Genomic DNA, 23,906 nt, shown 5'->3' with positions numbered 1-23,906 from the left:
TTGAGTATAAGGTTTTTATTCACAAGAAACGTTTGTGGACGAGAAAACCGCATGCGTGTAGCCGAACGTATGCAAAGTGACTGCGGCTCACAATGCATACCTGTCACACGTGCCGCCAGAAGCCGCTTGGCACAGAAGCCGCAGATCCTCAAGCATGATGCGTTTGTAGAAGATCGCCATGCTTCCTTTACTGCACGAGAACGGTATAGGCTCACGGTCTCTTGTGCCGTCACTCATCACGTGGTATCTGAAATAATGAAGGAATATAGTGGTCAGTGAAGTGCATAGGCTGAAATATTTTTTGTTGTTGTTGTTGTCAAAGGGAGGGGGGTTAATCGAAGAAGCCCTTGGTATGGTCACTGTTCGTGCCATGGCGAAAAAATTAGGGATGGCACTGTTTCGGTGAGCCACCCCGTGTGTACGCCCGTACGGTCAGCTGAGGAACTGCCCTATGAATAGATGACGTTAACGGTGGCCAGTCGCCCGACCAATGTTATCTTGTATTTCAACACCCTATATGCGACAGAGAAACACATTTGTATACTATACCCTTTATTATGAGGCCAGTAACGAATACAATGCCTAAAAATAATCATCATGTCATTTATAGTATATCCCCGCTGACTGCAAGCCAACTCTGGCCAAGGCAACTTAAAAAAAAGATCACAGCCTATCCCCGTAGTGAATGATCATGAGTGGGGCGAAGCGTCCATTGGTCTGTGTGTCAGTCTGTCTGTGCATTCGTCCGATCACGTTCGAGAATGCAGACGGCGCCCAGCTAACACCAACGGGAAGGGAGCCAGGGAAAGCAAGCGCAAGTGTCTTCAACGCGCCCTCCGCTCTGCTTGTACACGCCATATATTATCCCTCACGCACGTTGACTATCCTGCAGACTGAGAAAGGCACTCGTTTTCCACGTATCCAGGCACAGCTCACGCAGCAGCAGTTTGGAGAGTAGCGGTACGACGCCATCGAGAATATCTTCACTTGACTGCAGTTTGTGTGCGATGATGATGATGATAGGTGACTGTTGCCTTTGAATCAGATGGTCATAGATAGTGTGACCTAGCCGTAAAAAAAACTATGCATTGCAGGCGTTGCAAACCAAGCGAAACGACGACAGGCCCGTTACCACAAGCGAGTCCTGTCACCTGGCACTTGTCAGTCCTGAATGGTTCCAAGCATCAAGAGAGGAGTGAGACACTCGGGGTAAAACATGGAGTTTCTCACAAGTACCTAGAGAGTAGTGTGGCGCCACCGTTTATGCGAATCTATAAAGGGGCGATGTTGGAGGGCTGGGATTGGCAGTATATGTATCTGCGAGGCTTGTGTTGGTTGGGGTTGAGTGAGGCTTCGGCAGAAAAGCGAAAAAGACTGCGTAAATAAAGCTTCTCTAAAACAAATCTTTTATAAGCGGATCTCAATAACACGTATTACATTGTAAAATAAAAGTCCACTCACTTTGACGGCACACCCAAATGGCGAAGTAAAAAAAAAAACACGTGGCGGAAAGAATGCTCGCTTTTTCGTCTGTCCGCCAAGTTAAGCGACCATTGATAACTTCTTACACTTCGTAAAATTGTACTTCAAGGTACAAGGTTCTAATGTTAACCAGAACACGTTTCTGTGTAATGACAAAAAATAGCTTATTACGTGCTCTTTTAGTGAGAAATTGAATATTTTAACGTGAATCCAGACGCGTCTTCCAGGTATACAAATCCGAGTCAAGTTCGAAGCTCACGTATCCCGTCACTTCCTTGCATCCAGCAGCTCACTAGCGCCATATTTCCCTCTAGGTATGATTGTGAGAAACTCTATGGCGAAAATCGAGGTTGGAGATGGGTGGCTTGTGATATAAATGGACTCCGCGTACGCTCTTTTTCGTACTCGTTTGCTCTATCGGTTACGCCGACGGTATTATGTTGCTTCTTCACGTCGCGGTGTTGCAAAGAAGATGAACCCACCAACGCCGCTGGCATCAGCGGTTTTTTCTGCTTTTCACCCATTAAAGGACAGTGGCTTGCCGGCAAAGTATGCAGCACTGCTTATTCTTGCTGCCTGAATACGAGAATCACCGTAGTCTACACGACCGGATAGAATTCTGGAGTTTGCGAGTAGCGACGACAACCGGATGACAGCGCAACTACACCGCGTTCGCAGCGTGGTAGATGACATATTCGGTGGCACGGGCCAAGTAAAGTGCGAAAGACGCAGCGTTTCGGCAGCAGGACAATTTCGGTCAATGTAGAAAGAGAATGCATTGGTGTGAGCTAGCGGTAACCCAGTCGTCGCCAGCGTTGCCAACAAAGGATGGCCAACATCGGTGAGTTCTGGGCGTCGCCGTCGTCGGCAACGTCGCGAAAGCCCCGCGCGCCCTCCGTGAAAGCGTCCGCCTGCAAGTACCGGGCTTCGTCGGCCGATACGGAGGCGATCTGAAAGAATGGTCCAGAACCTCTCGAAGACGATCCTGCTCGGAGTGCGCTGCCATGCACGTAGGTGACATCGCGATCCTCACGCTGCACCTCGCTATCAACCTTTTAAAGAAACAGGTTCAGGCGCTGGCGGAAAGCCGAGTAAAATTCCAAGCAAGTTGGGCGTGTTTTTCACGGTCCCGTTTATGGTGCAATCAGACGACGGACCGAATCCGGATGTGGAGGGACGGGCGGCGCGTCACGTGACCTCACATCAACGATTCCCCTCGTCCGCGACTCGTCCGTGCGACTCGCGGACGGATGACCCCAACTTGTTTCTCAGATCGGGATTCTGGCGGGAGAAAGCCGATGCTTTAGCGGATAAGCTCAGGGTTTCTGGCAACCAGTACACTTTTCGTCTGCTCGCGAAATGTCCCCCATGGCTCGCGGACAGCTGCATGACTGGTCGGCATCATCTACGCTTGAGCAAGGTTTACTTTGTTTACGGGGTCTTTGTTCTCAGATGATTGAATACGCAGGAATAACTTTTGGTGGTTCGGAAAATGTCGTCGCCGTCGTATGACACGCGAGATTCCTAGCCGTCACCATGGTGAAATATTCTAACTTCTGCAACCGGCGACGTGCCGCTTCTAAAAAAAGATGAGAGACGCGTTCAGAAGTTCTACAAGTGGGGAACAATGTAGTTGAAAGAACATTCTGCCAGCAGCTCCCTTTTCTCCTGAAAGAATAACACTCCTGGTTCATTTGTCACAACACGACAGACATCGCAGCCAAGCGTCGCTTTTTTGCGGGCTTCCATGTTGAATACTCTCAAACCGGTCTGCTGCCAGCGGGCGCAGGTGAGCACCGAATCTGGTGTCGAGAGTAATCTGGCTGTTTTCTCCTAGGACACCGTCCGTCGTGTGGATGCGCCTGCAGGCGGATCATCCGCGGAGCCGTCCGCGTCCACGACAAATCTGGATTCGGTTCGTCGTCTGAACGCACCATTATCTTCGTTCCGCGCTCTTTTGCATGCAGCTATTTTAAGGGCTACAGTTGCCACCGTAAGGCCACCGTAAAGCGAATCAACAGAAAACCGTCTCGGCTTTCTGTTGTTGACATCGTTTACCTTGGAGCAGCAGGCACAGCCGAAGCCTGCACGCTCCAAGCACAAGCCCCAGTCTCAGCAGACCGGCAGCCAGGTCACTGCCACCCGCTCCGAGGCCCCAAGCGTAGGGAAGGCGACAGCCGGTACTTCCTCCTCCCTTGACCCGGCCGTAGCTTCTAGCGAGGGAAAAACCTTCCGCAACAACACCGAGACTGAAATATTGTGCACCCCAGTTACTTCATCGACATACAACGCTCTGGATACGATGTAGGAAGAAATCGCAGACCCCAGCTTCGACTTCTACGCCCTCACCCCACTTGCTCTCCAATCGGATGGTGGCACACCAGCGGTGCCCCTACCATAGCTTCCGTCCCCTTCTGCAGCAGTAAGAGAGAGTGGTGGCACCACGCCTCAGCCAGACTCAGACACACCAGCGGCGCCTGTGCCCCCGGCCCTTCCTGCGGTAGTGGGAGAGTGCAGTGGCGCTATCTCGTTTCGCCCTCTTGAGAAAAGAGCCAACCTGCTGACGGACATTCGCGACGCCATCACGGCCTCTCTGCCATGCTTTTCGGCCACTCGGTGCGTGCGCGTCAATTTTCAACGCAACGTTGTCGGAGCGGACATCCAGCCCTTCGCCGACCCTTATCATCTTCTCCAGATCAGCGGGCTCTGCGAGATCCACGTAAAGAGGAAACCCTCTCGCGGAGAGCACCAGCGTTGGAACAATCTACGGCGTCGACGCAAATCTCAGCACAGATGACATCAAGATAACCAATGAGGTTTCTGCCATCCCTTTCGTCTCATGTGTCCACCGAGGCGGCAGTCTCATGCTCACCTATGAGGGCACCACCACTCCACCGGAGGTGTCCTTGTACAAACTCAAGAGGATGGTTCACCCTCGTCAGCCAAGGCGACCATGCAACGGTGACCTGCTCGTGGGACGAGCGCTACCTCCGTTGCGGCGGCAGGGATCACAATAGAACGTGCTCCACGACGTCTCCACCCTGCAATACCAGCGGCATGATGCCTTCATCGGACGAACCGCGCTGCCCTTTTTGGCAGATTCAACGCAAGGCCGCCATCATCATTGCCTCGCCGGATGGCGCCGTGACGTGCCGCTAAGTGTTGGATAAAGCCAAGGCCACAGTCAGCACCAACGACAAGCGTGGCAGCGTGGCGGTCGGGAAGGGTCACTCCTTTCGTGAAGCTGTCGCTGGTGGTGACCCATCGACTCCGGCCCTTACCCCTCGCCCTCCCACGAGTGCGGCTGTCATCGCAAGGACCCCATCTCCTATGACTCAGCCGGCTCCAGCTGTCGACTCGAAGGACACAGTTCTAACCGTGCTTGCAGCGCTAGCCGGTATTAGTGCGATTCTTGCGGCTCTTCCAGGAGATTCGCCAGCGCATGGTTTGTGTGCGATGGCTTGGCTCGACTATGGTACTATCAAGCCTGTAGCGAGAGAGGAAAACGAGACGGCGGCCAACGTGGTCGTGTTGTTGTCTCGCCGCTTTATTGTGAAAGGCGATTGCCGAAGCGGAGCGGCTGCGGCTGCAGCGTCCAAAACCGCCAGGCGAGTAAGTACGATCTACTTCAGCTCGCGCCTCGAGCTGTGGCATTAGCTACACGAGAGGTGCAGCGCGGTGGCTAGAAAAATGACAATGATGATGAATGGCGGTGATGATGCTACAGATTACTCCCCCCCGCAGAAATGACGCCGAAATAAAAAAAACGATGGGGGCGTATATACAAGAAGGTTCGCGACGCGAGTCAGTGTCCGTAGGCAGTCCAGGTCGTGAACGATATTGGTGTATCGGGAACCAGTAACTCTCTGGCGGGCGGCTCTGCAGAAGCGCAGCGGACGTAGAACTGGCGGAAAGTACGCGGTGTTCATACCCTGGTGGGTTCCACGACGACTTGATGGAGCCTTTAGGTAGTGCACCGGGTCTCGCGAGTGAGTGCGGCCAACAGCGGTGTCCGCAGATGCAGTTGTGGGTGGGTGCAGACGTCGGTTGTGGCAAAAAAACCGGCCTCAGCGTTTAATTGCGGCCGGCGCGGTGGCACGGGTACACGAGTAAACGGATGCGGAAACTTCGTGGTCGAAGAACCATGCCGCGCGCAATCATAGTACTGACGAGGTGTGTGGTACGTGGTAGGTAAGCGCGTCGGGAAGAGGTAGAAGACCCTTGCGCTGTGTCAAAGATCATGCCTGAATCCAAGGTGAAGCCCCGCTGGTTTGCGTCCGCAGTCGAGAACACCGGAGGAGTGATGACAGGGAACGCTGCTCGTGGGAACTCTGGATGAGACGCAGTCGGCGTATTTGGAATCGTGAAAGTACCTTTGAAAGTCGGCGAAAGAGGGTTAGTGCTGAGGTCGGTATGCAGAATGTCTGTCTCCGCGGCAGGTGGGGTCTGTGCGGGCTGCTGTGGTGTAGGCGAACCAGGCGCATCAGTCATGATGGCAGCGTCTCGGAAGTTCGGCCGTAGTGGTTGAGAGGCTTGAACTTCAGCTGCGCGGGACTCTCAGGGCGATGCTGGTCGCTTCTAGCAAATCGCAGAAAGCGTTGAGGTTGATGCAATGTCGCATTGGTCATACATTGTCGATGGCGAAACCTCCGCGAGTGAGGAGCGAACAGTGCACGTTGTGATGTCCGTGTCATACTCCAGGGCATCCCGCAAGGTTGCGGTAGTAGAGTCTGACGGCTCCAAGCCGTCACAGGCAATCGAAGTCGGGGAAGACGAGTGGGTTGCAGGCACACGTGACGGACTTTCACACAAGGATTTGGAAGGAAAATTGGCCGGAGTAGGCGCGTCTTCTACCTCGTCCTGGTGGACGGACGCAGGAATGGTTGCTCCTGTAGGCGAATCTAAGGTAGAAGGGGTCGTAGACGGGGAAGTGATGTCTTCGACAAGGTAGGGCAGCGGGCCGTCTTGTACCACTCGCTGGGGGGAGGGGAAACCTGGAACTCGCGGCTTCTCGGAAGTGACTGGTGGGTTTTACCATAGCAGGCGAGCACTGCAGCGCAGAGGTCGTCGAAGGCTCGCGGGCTGGAGGACGACTCAGCGGCTAGATGACGCAGCTGAACCGGGAGGTCGTCCAGCAGGGCAACGTGCATCATGGGTTGTGTCTTGATGCAATTGACTGCGAGCCGCATAAACCACGCTTTGGGGTAGACCGGGTGAAAGGGCAGACTGGAGGGCAGAGTTGCGGAAGCATGGCAGCAGGCTGCTCGGCGATGGGCGTGTTTTCTGGGTCACCAATGTAGCGAGAGAGAAAAATGGGACAGTGGCCAACGTGGTCGTGTCGTCGTCTCGCCACTTTATTATGAAAGGCGGTTGCCGAAGCGGAGCAGGGGTGGCAGCAGCGTCCAAACCGCCAGGTGCGTGAACACGATCTACTCCAGCTCACGCCTCGAGCTGTGGCATGAGCTGCACGAGAGGCGCAGCGCGGTGGCTAGCAAAATGACGATGATGATGAATAGCGTTGGCGATGACGTTACAAGCCTATTGATTAGCTCTCTGAAACGGCGCTACCCACAGGGCCCACTGGACTTACATCGTGAGTTAGGAGAGCCCCTTTCGTCCTCTTGTTCGTGTCAAAACGTGCGCATCACTGTAACCCATGACACCACCCATGCGAACCGCTTCTGCTTCGCATCCCGTCAGTGTTCAATTTATGAGAGAGAGAGGAACGTCTTTATTCACAAAAAAGCATTAAAAAGGAGGGTATGAGAGGAACCTTTTGTTCAGGGTCCCTAAGATGACTCAAGCGACAAGTCGGTGTCGCTGTCTCTGAGCTCGGAGGACCTCGAAAGGTCCATCGCGGAGAGCATCATCCCACAGCTCCTCGTTACGTAAAAGGTGAAGAAAAGCAGCTAAGGGAAGAAAGATGTTCGCAGTGCCCTCGATCGAGACAAGGAAGGTCGTGGGCGACTTTCTACACCCGGGGCCACGGTCTGCATAGCACTGCGGGTAGAATTTATGAAGTGATACTGGATTAGAAAATGTTTTAGTCTGTAACTGGCGTAACGCTACTGCCTCCTCTCGCGAGAAAGATGGCGGTGGGGCGCTCTGAGTGTGACGGACGTTCCTGTAGTGAGGAAGAATGTCATTGTAAAAGAGAAGAGGATACCCCCACTCCCGAACGGTCGCCTTGCCTTGGTGGGCCACCCGGAGGGAAATTTCGCTGGCAACAGCGTGTGTGCGTTAGCGGAATTCAATTGAGAAGCCAGTAGGCCGCTCATGGGATGCCATGTCCTCATAGGAAGGCCCGGCAAGCCTGTTGCGAGTCTGTCAATATGCAGACCTCACTGTGAATACAGACAGCGCATCATATCGCTAGAGCGACTTCGAGAAATTCGCCGTGAGCAACACGTGTCCGACGCATTGCAGCCGAGTCCTGCAGGGAATTGGTGCAATATAACACTACCGAGGTGTAACCTTCGCGAGTTCGGGCTGTGTCCGTGTAAATAGTATGCGATTTCGGGAAGTCTTTAAGCATACGGCTGAGGTATCGTACGCGCGATTTGCACCGGCGCTTGTCATGCTGTAGGTGCATGTTACGTGGTAAGGGATGAACAGTTAGTATTTTCCGTATCGCAGGCGATAATGGCGTGGGGCGGGTTTCAATCTCAAGTGGTGGGACGGGATATTCGAGGCGTGAGAGGAGCTTGCGGCCAGTAGAAGTGAGTAGGAGGCGTAAGTGCTGACTGACCCCATCTGCCCCGAGCAGCTCGCTTAGTGTGTTGTGTGTCCCCAACTTAAGAATGAGACGTGTGGAAGTGTAGTCGGAACGCAGTGGGTCAGCTTTGTCACTTTGCGGATCATGGCGTCTATACGTAGTTGTTGCAATTGGGTCAGCTGCTGGAAGGGCAAGTGATATGTCAGCCGGCTGATCACGCAGGCCCACAGCAAGCGGTGCAGGTCCTCTTCTTTAAGGCCTTAGCGCCGATTTGATACCCGCCGGATCATGCACAGTATTTGGTCAACTTGTCAAGATAAAATGCCAACGGTGTATTTAGCTTTGCCATCCACTTGAACATGTAGTCCAAGGATGCGTGCACAAGGGACCTGTGGTATGGGTATGTCATCCGATTGCAAAATAATTGGGGGAGGAGGGCTACTGCTTCGGGTGCGAATGACGATGAGCTCTGATTTTAGAAACACATTGCAAGCCTCTCTTTAGCGTACTCAATGACAGTATCCACTACTTTCTGCATTCGGTCCTGGATGGCTCCGTCAAAACCTCTTGTCGACGAGATAGTGATGTCATCCGCATATATAGCGGGGCGACATCGGGGATCTGGTCGAGCAAGCGGGGAAGCCCTGCCAGTACGGTATTAAATAATGTAGGAAAACGAACGGAGCCCTGTGGTGTCCCACGTGCTGTAAGGTGGATCGTACGAGACCAATGCGGTCCCATTCCCACAGTGGCCGTAGGATCATGAAGAAATGAGTCGAAGTAGTTAAACATTCGAGTTCCACAATGCAACTCGGCTAGATTGCGAAGGATTAGGTCGTGTTCAACATAATTGAAGGCCCTTTCTGATCTAAAGCAATGAGTGCTCTCGTTTGGGCGCGAGGTGGAGGCCCTAGGACTTCCTCTCGTAGCTGTAACAGTACATTTTTGGCCGATAGATGAGCTAGGTATACGAATTGAGAATGCACGAAGAAGGATTGCTGTTCTAAGAGGGCTACAGACGTCGCAAGAGTACATGCTCCATCAGCTTGCCAATACAGGGGGTTAGGGATATGGGACGTAGGTTCTGAACCTGAACTGGTTTGCCCGGCTTGAGAATCAACAAAATATCGGCGTGTCGCCACGCTTGGGGAAGCGCACCTTGGCGCCAGTATTCATTGAATATACTAGTGAGGTGGCTGATATTCGCATCACTGAAGTTGAGGAGTTGGGTGAACCGAATGTGGTCTGCTCTCTGTACCTTGTTAGAGTGTAGATCTTGTAACACTAACCGTACTTCCTCAACCGTGATATCTGCATCCAACAATTCATTTGTCTCGTCTACGTGTGGATGGTCAGGATAATCTAGTGGTTAGCCTTTCGGAATGAAATGTTTTTCAAGCTCACTGAGAAGCCTCCAGGGGTGGTCCCGATATTGGTGTATTAGGATGTGTTACTGTCGAAATGTTTTTGTTTTCCTGGTGGTGGCGTCTGAGAGGGATCAAAGAATCGACAATGCTTTTGTGGCTCCTAATGCCCCTGATAGCCGGTTGCTGAATCCTCGCCAGTTATTTGTGGTGATGGTTGCTGCGTATTCTTGCGGTTTCCGCATAATTTGACCTATTCTTTTTCTCAGTTTACGACTCAGACGCTGGCGTTTCCATCGTCGTGCCAGCCCTCTCCGCACGTCCCAAAGATGAAGCAAATGTGGGTCAATGTCTGGTGTTTCGGTGGTAGTACATAATGTGCGCGTGGTGGCCTCTATATCTTCAGTAAGAGAGTCAAGCTATCGCTCGTAACCTTGCCCCTCCAGCATGTCCCGGTGACGTTCCCTGAATTAGACCCTGTCTGTAATGCGTAAACGCCGCTTGGTACTCCAAGCCCCAATAAGTGGTAGAATGGTCACCACAATATAGTGGTCGCTGTCAATGTGCTTTTCCAGAGGACCATGCGCTACCACCGGGCCCGTGTTGCGTGAAAAGGTGAGGTCAGAGCAGGTGTCATGTGATATACTATTGCGAATACGATTGGGGCGCTCTGGGTGCGTTAGTAAAGTGTATTTTATGTTACAAATATCATTCCACAAGGATGTTTCTTTGGCCCGCGATTTGACATAACCGCAAACTGTATGTGGAGCGTTGAAATTCCCGCAGACCACACGAATCCGTCCAAAACTCCCGAAATTCCGTGAGAAGGCGGTGAAAGCACTGCGTACGCGAATGGGGGGAACTGTACACACTTAGTAAAAACAAGCTTTCACTGTTGAGCATTGCGTATTATTTTGATTATTTGGTGAGGGATATCACTACTATAGTGGTATGCACGTGACATGTGACATGTTTCGAAACTAGGGCTCCCCCAAGAGGAGAGGCACCCAGGAGCGTGTTGTAGCCTGATAAAGAAGGCGGACAGTTTGGTTCTTGTAAGAGGATAACATCAGGAGCGTCAGTGGATACGGCTACGTACTGCTGAAGAGAATTTTGATTTTGGCGGAATCCCCTGCAGTTCCATTGCCACACCACTGGTCGTGGAGTGTCACGCGACACCATCTTCATCGCGAGAGGAAACGAAAGGGCGTGTGTAAGGGTGTGAGTGCCGTACACTTGCATGGGATGTTTGCGGCGGCCGAGAGATTTGATCAAGTTTAGTCTCGGTAGTTGGCATGGCGGTGGCACGTGCGAGCGTGCGTTATATACATGACTGGACGACCTCCATCATCTCAATTTGAAGGATTTCCATGCGGCGTTCTATCCTGTCTAGTACAGCCTGCATACTGGTGCCCATTTGTGCTACCAGCGCGTCCATTTACTTTTGCAGGCGTTCGCAACGCGCCTCTTTGTCTCGACGTGGGTGTGCTATTTCCGCGAGAGGATCAGGCGTTGAGGATTTAGTGATCTGAAGGGACGTGATGGGGAGTGATTGGCGGGACGGGGCAAGCTGTGGGGGATCCTCTACCTGACCTACCTCTCGAAGAGCGACCTTGGTTGCGTTCGGTTTCGGGGCCCGCTGCTGCTCGGAGAAAGCGTGTACCTCCTTTCTAACAGGTTTGCTCTGCAAAGCCTTCTTGTCGGGTTGTCGTGTAGATGGGGAAGGAGCGCGCGTCTGCGATGGCCGTCGTGATTCCTCGCAGGAGCAAGAGCGGTACTTGGAGCAGGAGCGGGACTTGAGGGGAGTCCGGGATTGGGAGCGGGTCCGGGATTGGGCGCGCGTCTGGGGCTTGAAGTTGGTCCAGGACTTAAAGCGGGTCTTTGACTTCTGACGCAATTTGGATCAGCTCTTGGAGCGCAAGTTTTCTCCTTTCGTCGGGGTGCGTGAATGGCGGGTCTCAGCTATCTTGCTTGACACGGTATGGTCACTGGAGGGTTAGAGTTCACGCAGTTTATTTTCGAAGGCTTTGTGCACCCATGCCTTGTTGAGTGCCTACCTCTGCCGCCGAGGACCGTTTGAATCCATCGTAAACTGAGGTCCATCACAGGATTAGCAGTGAGGAGTGCACAGATGCGACTGGGTGGTGTTGTCGGTGCCGCACGTCGGGCATATGACAACGCCTGGTGTAGGGCAACGGTCATCCCGATGGCCAAGCTTAAGGCAAATCTTGCAAACCACTTGTCGGGAGCGATGGGGGTAACAACGCAGTTTGGCCCCGTAGAAGCGTACGTAGCGAGGGACCTTCAATCTTTTCAAAGTGACCAAAACAATGTTGGTCTGACCTACAATGCGTGCTTTAAGTATTTGGGTTCCAGGAGCCACAAGTTCATCTACCAGCGTGGAAGAGGCGTACTGGGCACGGTGCCAGGAACAATATCCTTGCAAGAGTTGTCTGGAACTTCATTCCCACCGCATGAAAAAGAAGTCAAAAATAAAGGTGTGGGAAAACCTTTATTTTTGGCCTTCTTTTTCATTTGGTGGGAATGAAGTTTGGATTGCATTGGGGGAGGGAGCTGAGACTCAGTGAGCATGTTTATCCCATAACCACATACTCCCGCCCCCGTAAAGAGCGCGAGACAGACATGCGATTTTCTCTGCGATTCGGTGTGCAGCGCGACGGTGCGACTGCCGGAGTGGTGACGTTTTGTGACGTTTCTTGAGGTATCATCGCGATGCACCGCCGCATAGCCGGTGTGGCCAGCATCAAACCGGACAGATATTTTCGTCGCAGCATCGCACCGCCGCATGGCAGCAGCCAATCACAGCGCGAGCATACCAGTGGCGTCATGATGCTAGTGGCGCCATCTCCCTGTCGCCGCTCCCATCACCCGTGGTCCAAGACTTCAGGCGAGTTGATGGAGCGGTGCGAGCGTGGATTTGCTGACATCGCCGCCTGCGGCGGCATGACAAACATTGAGTACATTTCCCTAGTGATATTATTCCGGATTGAATAAAGTGATGCTTGAAGTGTGCCTTTTCTGTACGGCTGCGCCCGTTTTGAAACCGCTAGCGAGATCGGAGATCGCGAGCAGCGATGCAAGGTCATTTCGCAGGTAAGCACAGCTACCGGCGTCTCTGTGCTGGCTCGCTTCGCTTCCACCTTTGCTCTTCACATTGATGACATTGATAAAGTAATGATGCTTGCTAACGCACTACATACGAGCGCAATGCTTGATAGTGTTGTCAAAAACAAGCGCTCGATGACGAGCTCACGTGTGAACGGCGTAGGCGATGACCGGCGCCCGCGATGCTAGGCCTATCTGTCGGAGCCGTGCATAATCCGCTGTTGCCGTGATTACGACGTGGTTGTCGTTCACGAATGCGATTTAATAATTATTTTTATAGAACGACGCGTGGCGGTGCAATGTTGTTTGTTCTGAGCCTCATTACGGATGCCAAGTCGTTCGACCCTGCATTCTGAGGCGCCGCATAGGGGCGGAGCGTGCCGCTGATAGCTCCTTTGCCCTCGTGTGTCCCGAAACGTCGCATGCCGCACGCCGCACCATGCGACAACGCACGCCGCATCGCACGGAAAATCGCATGTCGTCTCGCGCTTAATGCGTCGGCACATGGGATTGGGGTGTGCTGATGATTGTAACATATGTATCAAAACAAGCGGGCTACATTTTACAAGCCACGACTGTATAAAAGTATGCCACTGATAATAAACGTCACTGGTTGCCGATACGCCAACGCACGTGTGCAATCAATCTCATACTTGGTGTCAGAAGTGGCCCGGCAGTGTCGACGCGCTTTTCGGAAGCAATGGCCGAGCTTCCGCCCCCGGAACCACTGCGGCTTGGTGAGAACGTTCCTGACAACTGGTTGAAGTTAAAGCAGCGTGTACAGCTTTACTTCGCCGCCACCGAGCAACAGGAACCACGCACCAAGGCACAGAAAGCGGCTATCTTCCTTCATCTTGCTGGACAAGAGGCCATCGATGTACAACACACAAGAGCACAAAGTCGACTACGAAAAACTGGTGGAAGCCTTCGAAGCCTACTGTCTGCCACAAACCAACGAGACATATTAGAGGTACGTATTTCGCAGAGAGTGCAAGTGGATGGCGAGCCATTTGAACAATTCTTCACAGACTTGTAGTTGAAAGTCAGGAGCTGTAATTTTGGCATACTGCGTGCGACCCTGCTACGAGACAAGATAGTTTTTGGCACTACAAGCAAGTGCCTGCGGAAAAAGCTGTTAGCCAAGAAAGACTTGACCTTCGAGATAGCCGTAGAGGGAGCAAAAGCAGAAGTTATACTTGCACGCAGCAAAATATGAGACGAGTAAAGAATTGTTGCCACCGTAAAACACAAGGACGATTCGCAGTATAGGTATCAAAGTAAAAGCAGATGCGGCTTTTGTAACAGAGTGCAAAAGACTAGGCAATGTCCAGCTGATGGTAAAATCTGCATGAAATGCAACAAACCAAACCGCTTCACTATGTGCTGCAGTACGAAACCGCCAAAGGTAGACAACGCGAACCGGTGAAGTGATGAAAAGCAGGAAGCGATAGCGATTTCACCGTGCTCAATATTTTCGTGGCTGGCAGCAGCAGAAAGACAGATACAAAGTGGGACTGGCTGGTTCCCACTCGCATACTTGGCCCTGGTGTGAAGCTGAAAGTTGACACGGGTGCTCAAGCCAACCTAATTCTCCTTAGTATATTCGATACACTGCATTCTAGACAGCCTGCGCTATCAACAAAAGTCATTCTGCACAGCTACGAAGGGAGCGAAATCAGACACTTGGGAAAAAGTTCGGCTGGTTGTTCAACTAGGATCCCAGAGTCACCTGGTCGAGTTCTTTGTCGTAAAGAAGGGAAGGCAGGCTATACTGGGGCTTAAAGCTAGTGAGAAGTTCGTTTTGGTGAATGTTGAACACGTTGACGTCAAAAGTGAGAGCAACCTGCCTAAACGCATACGAACTCAGTTTAAAGATTTGTTCACAGGTATCGGTAAGCTGCAGCGGGAATACAGAGTGACCTAGAAAGACGACGCCCTGCCAGTGGCGGAGCCTGCGAAGAGGGTACCCGTCTCACTACGAACTAATTTGAAGGAAGAGGTGGATCGCCTGGAAGCAGCTGGTATCATCACGATAGCTAGAGAACCATCTGACTGGGTGAGCTTATTGGTAGTTGCCCGTAAAAAAAATGCAAAATTGCGTATTTGTATGGACCCCCGCAACTTGAATCCATTGATACAGAGGGAGCACTTCCCTTTGCCACAAAGAGAAGAGATTGAGAGTGAGCTTGCAGGCGCAAAATATATTCGCAAACTGGATGCAAATAGAGGATTTCATCAAATTCCGCTTGATGAGAAAACTTCCTGAATTTGCATGTTTAGCAGCCCTTTTGGGCGTTACCGCTTTCTACGGTTGCCATTTGGGATAGTTTCGGCACCGAAGATTTTCTGAGGATGATGACAGAAATATTTGACAGTCTACCTGGCGTGCGAGTTTCGTAGATAATATAATTTGGGGAGCCACGCTAGAAGAGCATACCGAGAGGCTGTATAGCACTTTGAACGCTGCACGAGCCACAGGCTAAAATCTTAACTGGGATAAGTGCACGATAGCAGCGTCACGAATATATTTCATGGGTGATAAAATCACCTGTGTTAGAATCGAACCAAACGACAGCCTAGTGAAGTGCATCGTGGCGTGCCCAATGCCGTCAACGAAAGAAAGATCTGCAAAGCTTTTTAGCGCTGTGAACTACTTTTCCAAGTACCTGCCGAACTTGGCCAATCGCGCTAAAGCGCTGCATTGCTTGCTGCAAGATGATGTCATTTTTGAATGGACAAACGAGCATGACAAAGAATGGAACGTCGCACGCGAGATGTTTACAAAAGCCCCTGTTCTTGCGATTTATGATGCTGCACTGCCCACAAAGCTATCTGCCGACGCATTGGCTTTCTCTGTAGGAGCTACTTTATTTCCAAGGCACAGTGGAGAAAGGCGTCTGATTGGCTTTGCATTCAAAATGTTAAGAGACACAGAGCGTAGATACGCGCAGATAGAGAAGGAGGCCCTGAGCATCGTTTTTGGGTGTGAAAAGTTCCGCGAATTTGTCGTGGGCAGGCAGATAATCATAGAAACTGGTCACAGCCCTTTGCTAGCCTTTTATAAAAAAGGGCTCGGTCTTATGCCGCCAAAACTGCAACGACTTTTTTTGCGCATGTTGAAGTACGACTATCAGTTGCAGTACGTTTCAGGAAAAAAACTAATGATACCTGACATGCTTTCGCGCATTCAGGGGCAAGAATTGCCGAGTGAAAATTCTGAGGACGTTTAAATTTATGCTATAAGCATCTTGTTTGATCGAGTAAGCCCCAAAACAATGGCACAACTAGCTGAGGCTATCGCAGCAGACCCTGAACTGCAGATTGTGACAAAAAGGCTGGAAGCTTCGAAGACCATCGAAGGTGAACTCAAAAGGTGCGCAAATGAGCTACCAGTTGCCAGGAGCATACTGATTAAGGGAAAAAAAGTTGTGATTCCCACTTCAATGCTCAAACAAATGTTAGAGCGCCTCCACCGAGGTTTTGCATTGCCAAGTGCAAAGCCCGAGCACGGCAGCTCATGTAATGGCCTAGAATAAACAATTACATAACTGATATGATAGAGCGGTGCCCTTCCTGTCAAATGCATGCGTACAAAAAGCCGATAAACCATTGCTTTCGTGGGATACACCTGGTCATCCATGTGAGCGAGTGGGAGCAGACTTGTTTGAATATGCCGTAAGGCATTACATCGTTGTGTATGACTCCTATTCAATTTTTCTTGACTTTGAGGGGCTCCAAGAAACTACTACAAGAGCAGTAATTAGAAAAGTTATCGTGTATCTTTTCTCAATACGACATACCGAAACAGCTTTGCATGGACGGAGGGCCGATATTCACCGCGAAGGAGTTCAAAAATTTTTCCGAGATATTTGGCTCTGAACACGTTGTTTCCAGTCCCTATTTTCCTAGATTAAATGGCCTCACAGATAAAGGAGTCCAGGTCGTGAAAAGATTGTTGAAAAAGCAGGTGCAGCAAGCGACTTCTAGCTGGGGCTATTAAAAACAGATCATCCCCAATCGAACACGGCAGGTCACCAGCAAAGCTGTTGGTGCACCGAAACCCTCGTACACCACTCCCCGATTTTCAACATTTTACGGAGTCGCAGCCCGTGAAGCATAGACAAAACATGCAAAAAGGCACGCGGCTACCGCTACTTCAACAAGGACACTCTGTAAGAGTTATGGACCATAGCTCTTGGCGCTTGAAAACGAAGGTGCTTAAGATAGTGTGTCCACGTTCCTACTTGGTTCTCACAGAAGAGGAAACACTGCTGCGCAGAAACCACCGAGACTTCGGGCAAACAGCTGAACCTTTCAACGAGCAGAAGACGTCCCTGGTGCGTTTTTCATATGAAAACAGTGCGACAACTGAGTGCTCACCAGAAAGCAGTGCCACCTTGTCAAGGGCGCCATCGGGAAGCAGTGAAGCTCCTCTGCCCGTGATGGTGGAAAACAGCGAGACATCTCTGCGCGTGACGGGAAGGATGTGATACTAGAGGAGGTCCGCTCTTTGAACACACCGGCTCATCGTGCATAAGAGAGGAAATGACTCGAGCAACGCGTTCGGCACAGCCTCAGTCTCCAGACGAGCAGGCTGTCCGCTGCCCTTCAAGCATATGGTCCGCAGGCCAACAAGCGAGAAACGACAGCCTTGCCGTCTGAACTACGATGAACAATTTCTACAAACCATTCAACCTGTTAAAGCTTGTGTTTTGTTCATTTTTTAAATAACAATGGTTTTGTCTGTAAAAAAATAGCATGTAACATATGTATCAAAACAAGTGGGTAACATTGTACATGCTACAACTGTATAAAAGCATGCCGCTGATAATAAACGCCACTGGTTGCCGAGACGCCGACGCACGTGTGCAATCAATCTGACACAATGATCGCTAGGTTTTGAAGTGGCCGCAGTCGGAATATGGTGTTCTTGCGGTCTTTGGAAGTCAAACCAGCAGCGCTCTAGAGAGCGCCAGCGAGTTCAGGGCGCGTCCACCTATCCAGACAAAACCCTTCATGAGGGTGTAGAATGACCTTTTTATCGTGTATAAGAAGTCGAGGAAGATGCTGGTTCCAACTCTGCTTGCGTACATTGCGCTGAGAAATGGCAGGGATGCTCTCGCTTGGTTGATTTTCTTGTGGGTGTTCGTTGTTTCGGGCGCGTCACTTCTTAATGACGGTCTTTCAACAGCTACCTACACCGTCGTCATCGGTGTGGTCAGCAGGACAGTTAAAAGGCAGCATCGTCCTCCATCTTCTCCCAGTCAAAATACCATTTTGTTGTCCGGAAGAAGAACAGGTGAAAGGTGGATCAGATGTCAGCCCCACGGTGTGTGTGTCGGACGGGGTTACTGCCACACAACGCCCGACGGCGTTCTTTGTCGCTGACGACAACCCGTGCTCATTGGAAGACGGCGTTACGGTGGCTGATCAAATGCTCCATCGACACAGAATTGTGTGTTGGCTGAGAGCCCTTCACACTGATGCCGGCTTCACGCCCGTAGTATGGGACGCGGGAACCACGCCGCCGTAGCAACAGCCGCGTAGGGGCCGCCTCAGAGCGTCAGTGTTCCATGCATGGATGGACGAAAGATCAACTCACTGCGACAAGCTTGGCTTTGGTGATCTTACGGCCACTTTCCGAGTTGAAAGGTACCACCAGTTAGGCCAAAAGTCTCAATCTAAGGAATTGGCAGATCCCACGTACAGTGGGAATCGATTATATGTGATGCACGAATAAGAATTGCTGATATGCCACTTCTTTACAAAATCAGCACAACGTGACGAGGTAAAGGTAAATGATATCGTACACAACATCTGTTTCATATTTATTATGTTTCGATGCGTCGTTTACCTTCATCATGTATTCACGTCACGTTATACCAATTTTAGTATATGCCGAGCTAGCGAAACAGCCGCGAGCAAGCTATGAGCGTGGTATGTTGTCATGTTCTTACATTGCACACATGTGAGGATAATCATGTTTGCACCAGTCAAATATTTCGTCATCCGTTGACATCACGTAACACCAAATTTGGTATATGTGGAGCTAGCAAAACGGCTGAGAGTGCATCATTGAGGGCCCAATATACTCCAACCTAGCGTTGACGCGCGTGCACACTGAGCACAGCGACGCTACGTTTGCATAACGCCAGCACTCTATAGTCTGACGCCAGGCGTGACCAGCGTCTCTCGGCGCAGCCCGACAGCATCAGCGTGAAATGCCCCATGCCGAATTTCGCGCCGATGTGTTACTCGGACAACACTGCGTCTCCTTCTTTTCGCGATGGAGGGATGCTGGACACGCTGCAACGCGCAACCGTGAAAGCAACGCAGCATGGCGCGCACTTGTAAGTATATGGCAGGACCGACACCTGGCATGGCAACGCTAGCGTGACGCGACAAAATGAACGCCGACGAGCACGCACACCACGTCACGTTGAAATGTATTGGTGCCTTGACTGTGGAGTGTAGTCATGTTCTCACATGACACGCATCTCATGATTATCGTGTTTGCACCAGTCACATACTTTCGCCATTCATTCACGTCACGTATTACCAAATTTGGCATGTGTGAAGCTAGCGAAATGGCCCCAAGCGTCTAATGAGTGTGGCATGTAGTCATGTTCTTACATTACATGTATGTCGTGATTATCATGTATGGATGTGTCATTTAGCTGTGTCGTACGTTCGCGCCTCGTAATACTGAGTTTAGTACATGTGAAGCTTGCGAAACGGCCACGAGCGCATTATGAGCGTAGCATGTTGTCATGTTGTTACATGACACGCACCTGATGTTTATAATGTTTGCAGCAGTTCCATACCTTCGTCATCCATTCACTTCCCAGAATAACAAATTTGGTAAAAGTGAAGCTAGCGAAACGGCCGCCAGCGCATCATGAGCGTGGTATGCAGCCATGTTGTTACATGACACGCATCTCAAGATTATCATGTTTGCAGTAGTACCATACCTTCGTAATCCATTCACGTACCATAAAACCAAATTTGATATATGTGACGCTAGCGAAATGGCTGAGAGTGCATCATGAGCGTGGCATGTAGTAATGTTGCTACATGACACGCATGTCATGGTTTTCATGTTAGGGTCTGTCGCTCATGTTCACCATGCAATCGTGTCATACCATACGAGTTTCGCAACATGCCATGTGAACGAAACCACCGCAAGAGCTGCAGGACCATGAAATGTAAATCATGACATTCATGACATACATATGATTTTCATATTGTTACTAGACAAATATGTTTTTTTCATACAGCCATGTCATGATATACCAAGTTTGGTATCCATACCGTTATCAAAACGGCCAGGAGAGCTAAAAGTCATAGGCGGCTATATGGATGGATAGATAGCTACGCTCAAAGTCGCTGATGTTCGCTAAAAAATGGTTCCCGTGTAAATTGCACAAGATATAGTCGAAGAAACGGGGAGCGTTGCATGAGACGCCGCGGCACGTCTCCCACAAACACGGGAGCTCCGAAGAGCACGTCTGCTCTCCACGAACACTAGAGCCAGACTTCAATTTGGGAGGATGTCGTTATTTTTGAACTCATATTCGCGCTATGAATGGTCTATCTATGGTATACATGGATGGTTGACAAAACCAGTGACGATGGCAACCACGAACAACGTGGAAGTGTTATGGGGCTTCGCTCGTAAAGAGGTGTGACCAGCGTCGTCTAGTTAATGGTCGACTCGCGGATATTGCTATTCGTCTGACGACTTGCTCTCGACACTGAATTATGAAGATAATTCATCAATACAAATTATTGCTTCCGTAACGACAAATTACATTCCGCATGATATTGTGCGTCACGTTCGAGCACATGGTAAATAACAAAAGTGTGCCAGGATCGCAGCTTCAGTTATACATACTTTTTGCTATTTCAAATTGTTGAAGCAAAATGCGAATACACGGAGCTAACACGCGCCCACAGCCCTCGCGCAGGAAAGACAGTGGTATTTTTATTCAGATAGCTTCGTTCTTCGCCTTGTGTGCCACAGGTTTGGAACGACGAAAAAGAACGTTTATCAACTGTGATGCTGAATTAGCCTACCTACTTTCTACGGCTTAAGCTAATGATTTCCGTAGACAGTTGATTTTGATGGGTTAACTGTTCTTTTACTTTAAATATTGCCGTTAAGCACGAGGATACCACGAAGGAAAAATTCTTGCTTGCAAATTAGCATGCCGTTAGACAGCTTCTTTTCCTTTAGATTGGCACAAGCTTGCTGGGGTAAAATGCATGCCTGTGTTTACTACAAAGCCCTTTGGTTCCACGACAAAACTTGCCTATCTAATTTCTAGTTTGTACCATGCGCGACGAAACACATTCTAGATGTGCAGCAAGAAGTTGTCGACAATCGCCATGTGACTGAACTTACCGTAACAGCACCGTCCCGGGGTGAACGATGACTTGCGGCAAAAGAGACCTTTCTAGTCCACCGAGGACTCCGTGGCCGCTGAACACCCACCACGTGGCAAACGGTTTCGAGTGAAGATTGTTTCCCGGATTCAGCCATGTGTGCTCGTGGCAGTACGAGATTAGCTGCTTCCACGGTATCTTGGAACCCTTCGCCGTCAAGTCCGTGACGTTCTGCAGCCTTTGAGCCAGCTCCTGAAGAGTGTGTTCAATCGACGCGTTCACAACAACCCCATCTGCAGCTACCACGCTTTTCAGCACAAAGATTTCTTTGGCTGACAGAAGGTTACGGAGGACGACCGTTGTTGGCTCCCTGATCACTTGCTCCCGGTACACGTCTCCTTCGTACGTTGTTCGCGGTGCCGTTCTCAGCCGAGTGCAGGTTTTATCCATGCGCGCAGGATGCGCAAGTCTCTTGAACAATGTCATCTCCAGGAGCGTGGCCGGTGAAGCATAGCAGTGGCCCGGTCCACCTTCCTGGTAAAACTCCATGTTGAGAAACGCCCTCATATTGTTCGGGTCTTCTTCGAGCAGCTGGTTATTTGTTTCAGAGGCATTCTGGTAGTCTCCCTCCAGAAAGTAGCCGTAAGCCAGGTACTCTTTCGCGATGGCCGTGTCCACTGTGCCGTCAGCGGCTCGGTCGAGCGCCTCGAGCATCCACTCTTTTGTGCTCTCGCCATCAGCTGCCTCACTTGCTGCCACACCGAGATGAAAGCAGTCTCTTGCCGTCATATGGAAGTTGTACAGAGGCGACTCCGGCTCGGCGGCCAGACCGTCGGCGATCTGCTTCGCAGAGTAGCCCTCCTTCCTTTGAAACTCAAGTACAGCGAGGGCAGCCTTGGAGACGTCCTTCTTTGTGGGAAAGCGGTAGCGTCGAGCTCGCTTGCCTCCGGGCCGCATGGCAAGCAAGAGCTTGGCGTTGGTGTTGTCCTTGGCCTCCTCAAGCACCTGTACGTAGTCTCTGGCGAGTCTCTTAATGAGTAGGAACGCGTTCATGGGCAGTCCCAAGTACTCCTCTGGGTCGACGCCATCGTAGGAGCGCTGCGCCACCTCGAGCCTGTCTAGCTTGCGTCGGATGGAGTCCAGCCGGCTGCGCTCGGCGTCGATGTAGCGCCAGAACCAGCGGCTCACCTCCCGGTAAGCGCGGCTGAAGTACGGGTCGTCACGTCGCGAGCTCACGTAGTTCGGTGGCACGCGCGCCTGACAAGGCTGCACCCAGAGCAGGAAGATGGCAACCCACAGGGCGACTGCTGCCACGACTCCTGCCACGTTAGTAGACATCCTTGCTTGATGCTTAATATGGCAACGGTGCGTCTTCTTCCTCTTCTGTTTTAGTCTGCAGAAAGGACCACAGTTGTTCATTGACTTTCCTTGCTGTTGTCGAACATGGGGCTTATACCTTCTACAGTTCGCCAAGAAAAGGTATTTTATCAAAGGTCATAATAGGATAAGTACACTTATTAGGTATTTTAAAAAAGCTGTAATGAGACCACCACAGCAGTGCCGTAGTCGCCCACTGCCAAACTAATGTCCGTAACTGCTTTTGCGCTACATAATTTAGAAAGTATAATGAAAAGTACACCACCTTGGGAAGAAATTTGAACTCTGCCCTTTTTGTGGCAAGCGAGTATTCAACCAAAAACTTACGCTCTTGCTAAAACTCCTTCGCAAAAAGGCCTTACACAGGCGTCATGTTAGATAAAGCAATCACGTAAGCATATCTAATGCAGCATGGTACATGTTCCAGTTATTTAGTTCCTTGTAAGCTCAATTGTTGATTGGTTGATTGATATGTAAGGTTTAACGTCCCAAAACCACCATATGATTATGAGAGACGCCGTAGTGGAGGTCTCCGGAAATTTTGACAAGCTGGAGTTCTTTAACGTGCACCCAAATCTGAGCACACCGGCCTACAACATTTCCGCCTCGACCAGAAGTGCAGCCGCCACAGCCGGGATTTGATCCTGCGACCTGCGGGTCAGCAGCCGAGTAGCGTAGCCACTAGACCACCACGGCGGAGCAAAGCTCAGTTGTATGAGTATTTGTGTATCGCGTGTGTGATAAATGCTTCCTTTTCGTGACATTACTTTCGATTTCAGCCCATGAATTTTCGCGCTGCGTTACGAAGTGTTCGTTTCAGTGTGGCTGCCTTACGTCAAAAACAAAATCTCCTTTTTTTTGAAAAAAAACCTCTGTGATGTTTTTTTTTGTAGCTACTTCATGGGTCCGCTGCCGAAGTAGTCTAGTGGCTCAAATTCTCAGCTGCTGACCCGCAGACCACGAGATCTAATCCCGGGTGCGGCAGCTGCATTTTCCATGGAGGTGAAATCGCTGTAGGCCCGTGGGCTCAGATTTGGGGGCACGTGAAAGAAACCCAGGTGGTAGAAATTTCTGGAGCCCAACTTTTTGGCGTATGTCAAAATGATATGGTGGTTTTCGGACGTTAAAAGGTCACTCACCAGGCCGCATACCGAATTTTAGTTAGACAGTGGAAGTTGTTGGGTGTCCGATGACGAACATTTTGCCACAAAATGTTTTGAATCGGTTCATCACGAGCGGAGAAAACAGGTTTTTTGAAGAGGCGCGAAACGAGGATGAGAGGAGGCGAGCTCGAAACCCTTGCCGCTCCTCCGCGTAGCCTTCGCAAGCCAAATTTCTTGCCAACCCTATGCGGCATCCGACCAAGAGGTCACGTGAGCATGACGTGCCCAAACAAGTTCAACTCCAAGCACGCGAGTGGCGTTGCTTTGTTGACCAGCGTTATCTTGTGGCCTTGT

General features: G+C 50.7%; 1 protein-coding gene across 1 annotated transcript; it reads right to left on the bottom strand.

The window, feature by feature from the left end:
• LOC142817440 (uncharacterized) lies at positions 1-22,444 on the bottom strand. Its single transcript, XM_075894459.1, has 2 exons — positions 21,092-22,444; positions 1-247 (listed from the first exon to the last, which is right to left on the bottom strand). Exons 1-2 carry the CDS (start codon positions 22,408-22,410, stop codon positions 88-90), a joined length of 1,479 nt encoding a protein of 492 aa, XP_075750574.1. The 5' UTR covers positions 22,411-22,444; the 3' UTR covers positions 1-87.
• Positions 22,445-23,906: the final 1,462 nt, after the last annotated feature.

Source organism: Rhipicephalus microplus, chromosome 5 (genome assembly GCF_043290135.1).
Source record: "Rhipicephalus microplus isolate Deutch F79 chromosome 5, USDA_Rmic, whole genome shotgun sequence".
Classification (NCBI taxonomy): Eukaryota; Metazoa; Arthropoda; class Arachnida; order Ixodida; family Ixodidae; genus Rhipicephalus; species Rhipicephalus microplus.
This window is presented reverse-complemented; position numbering and strand designations above follow the sequence as displayed.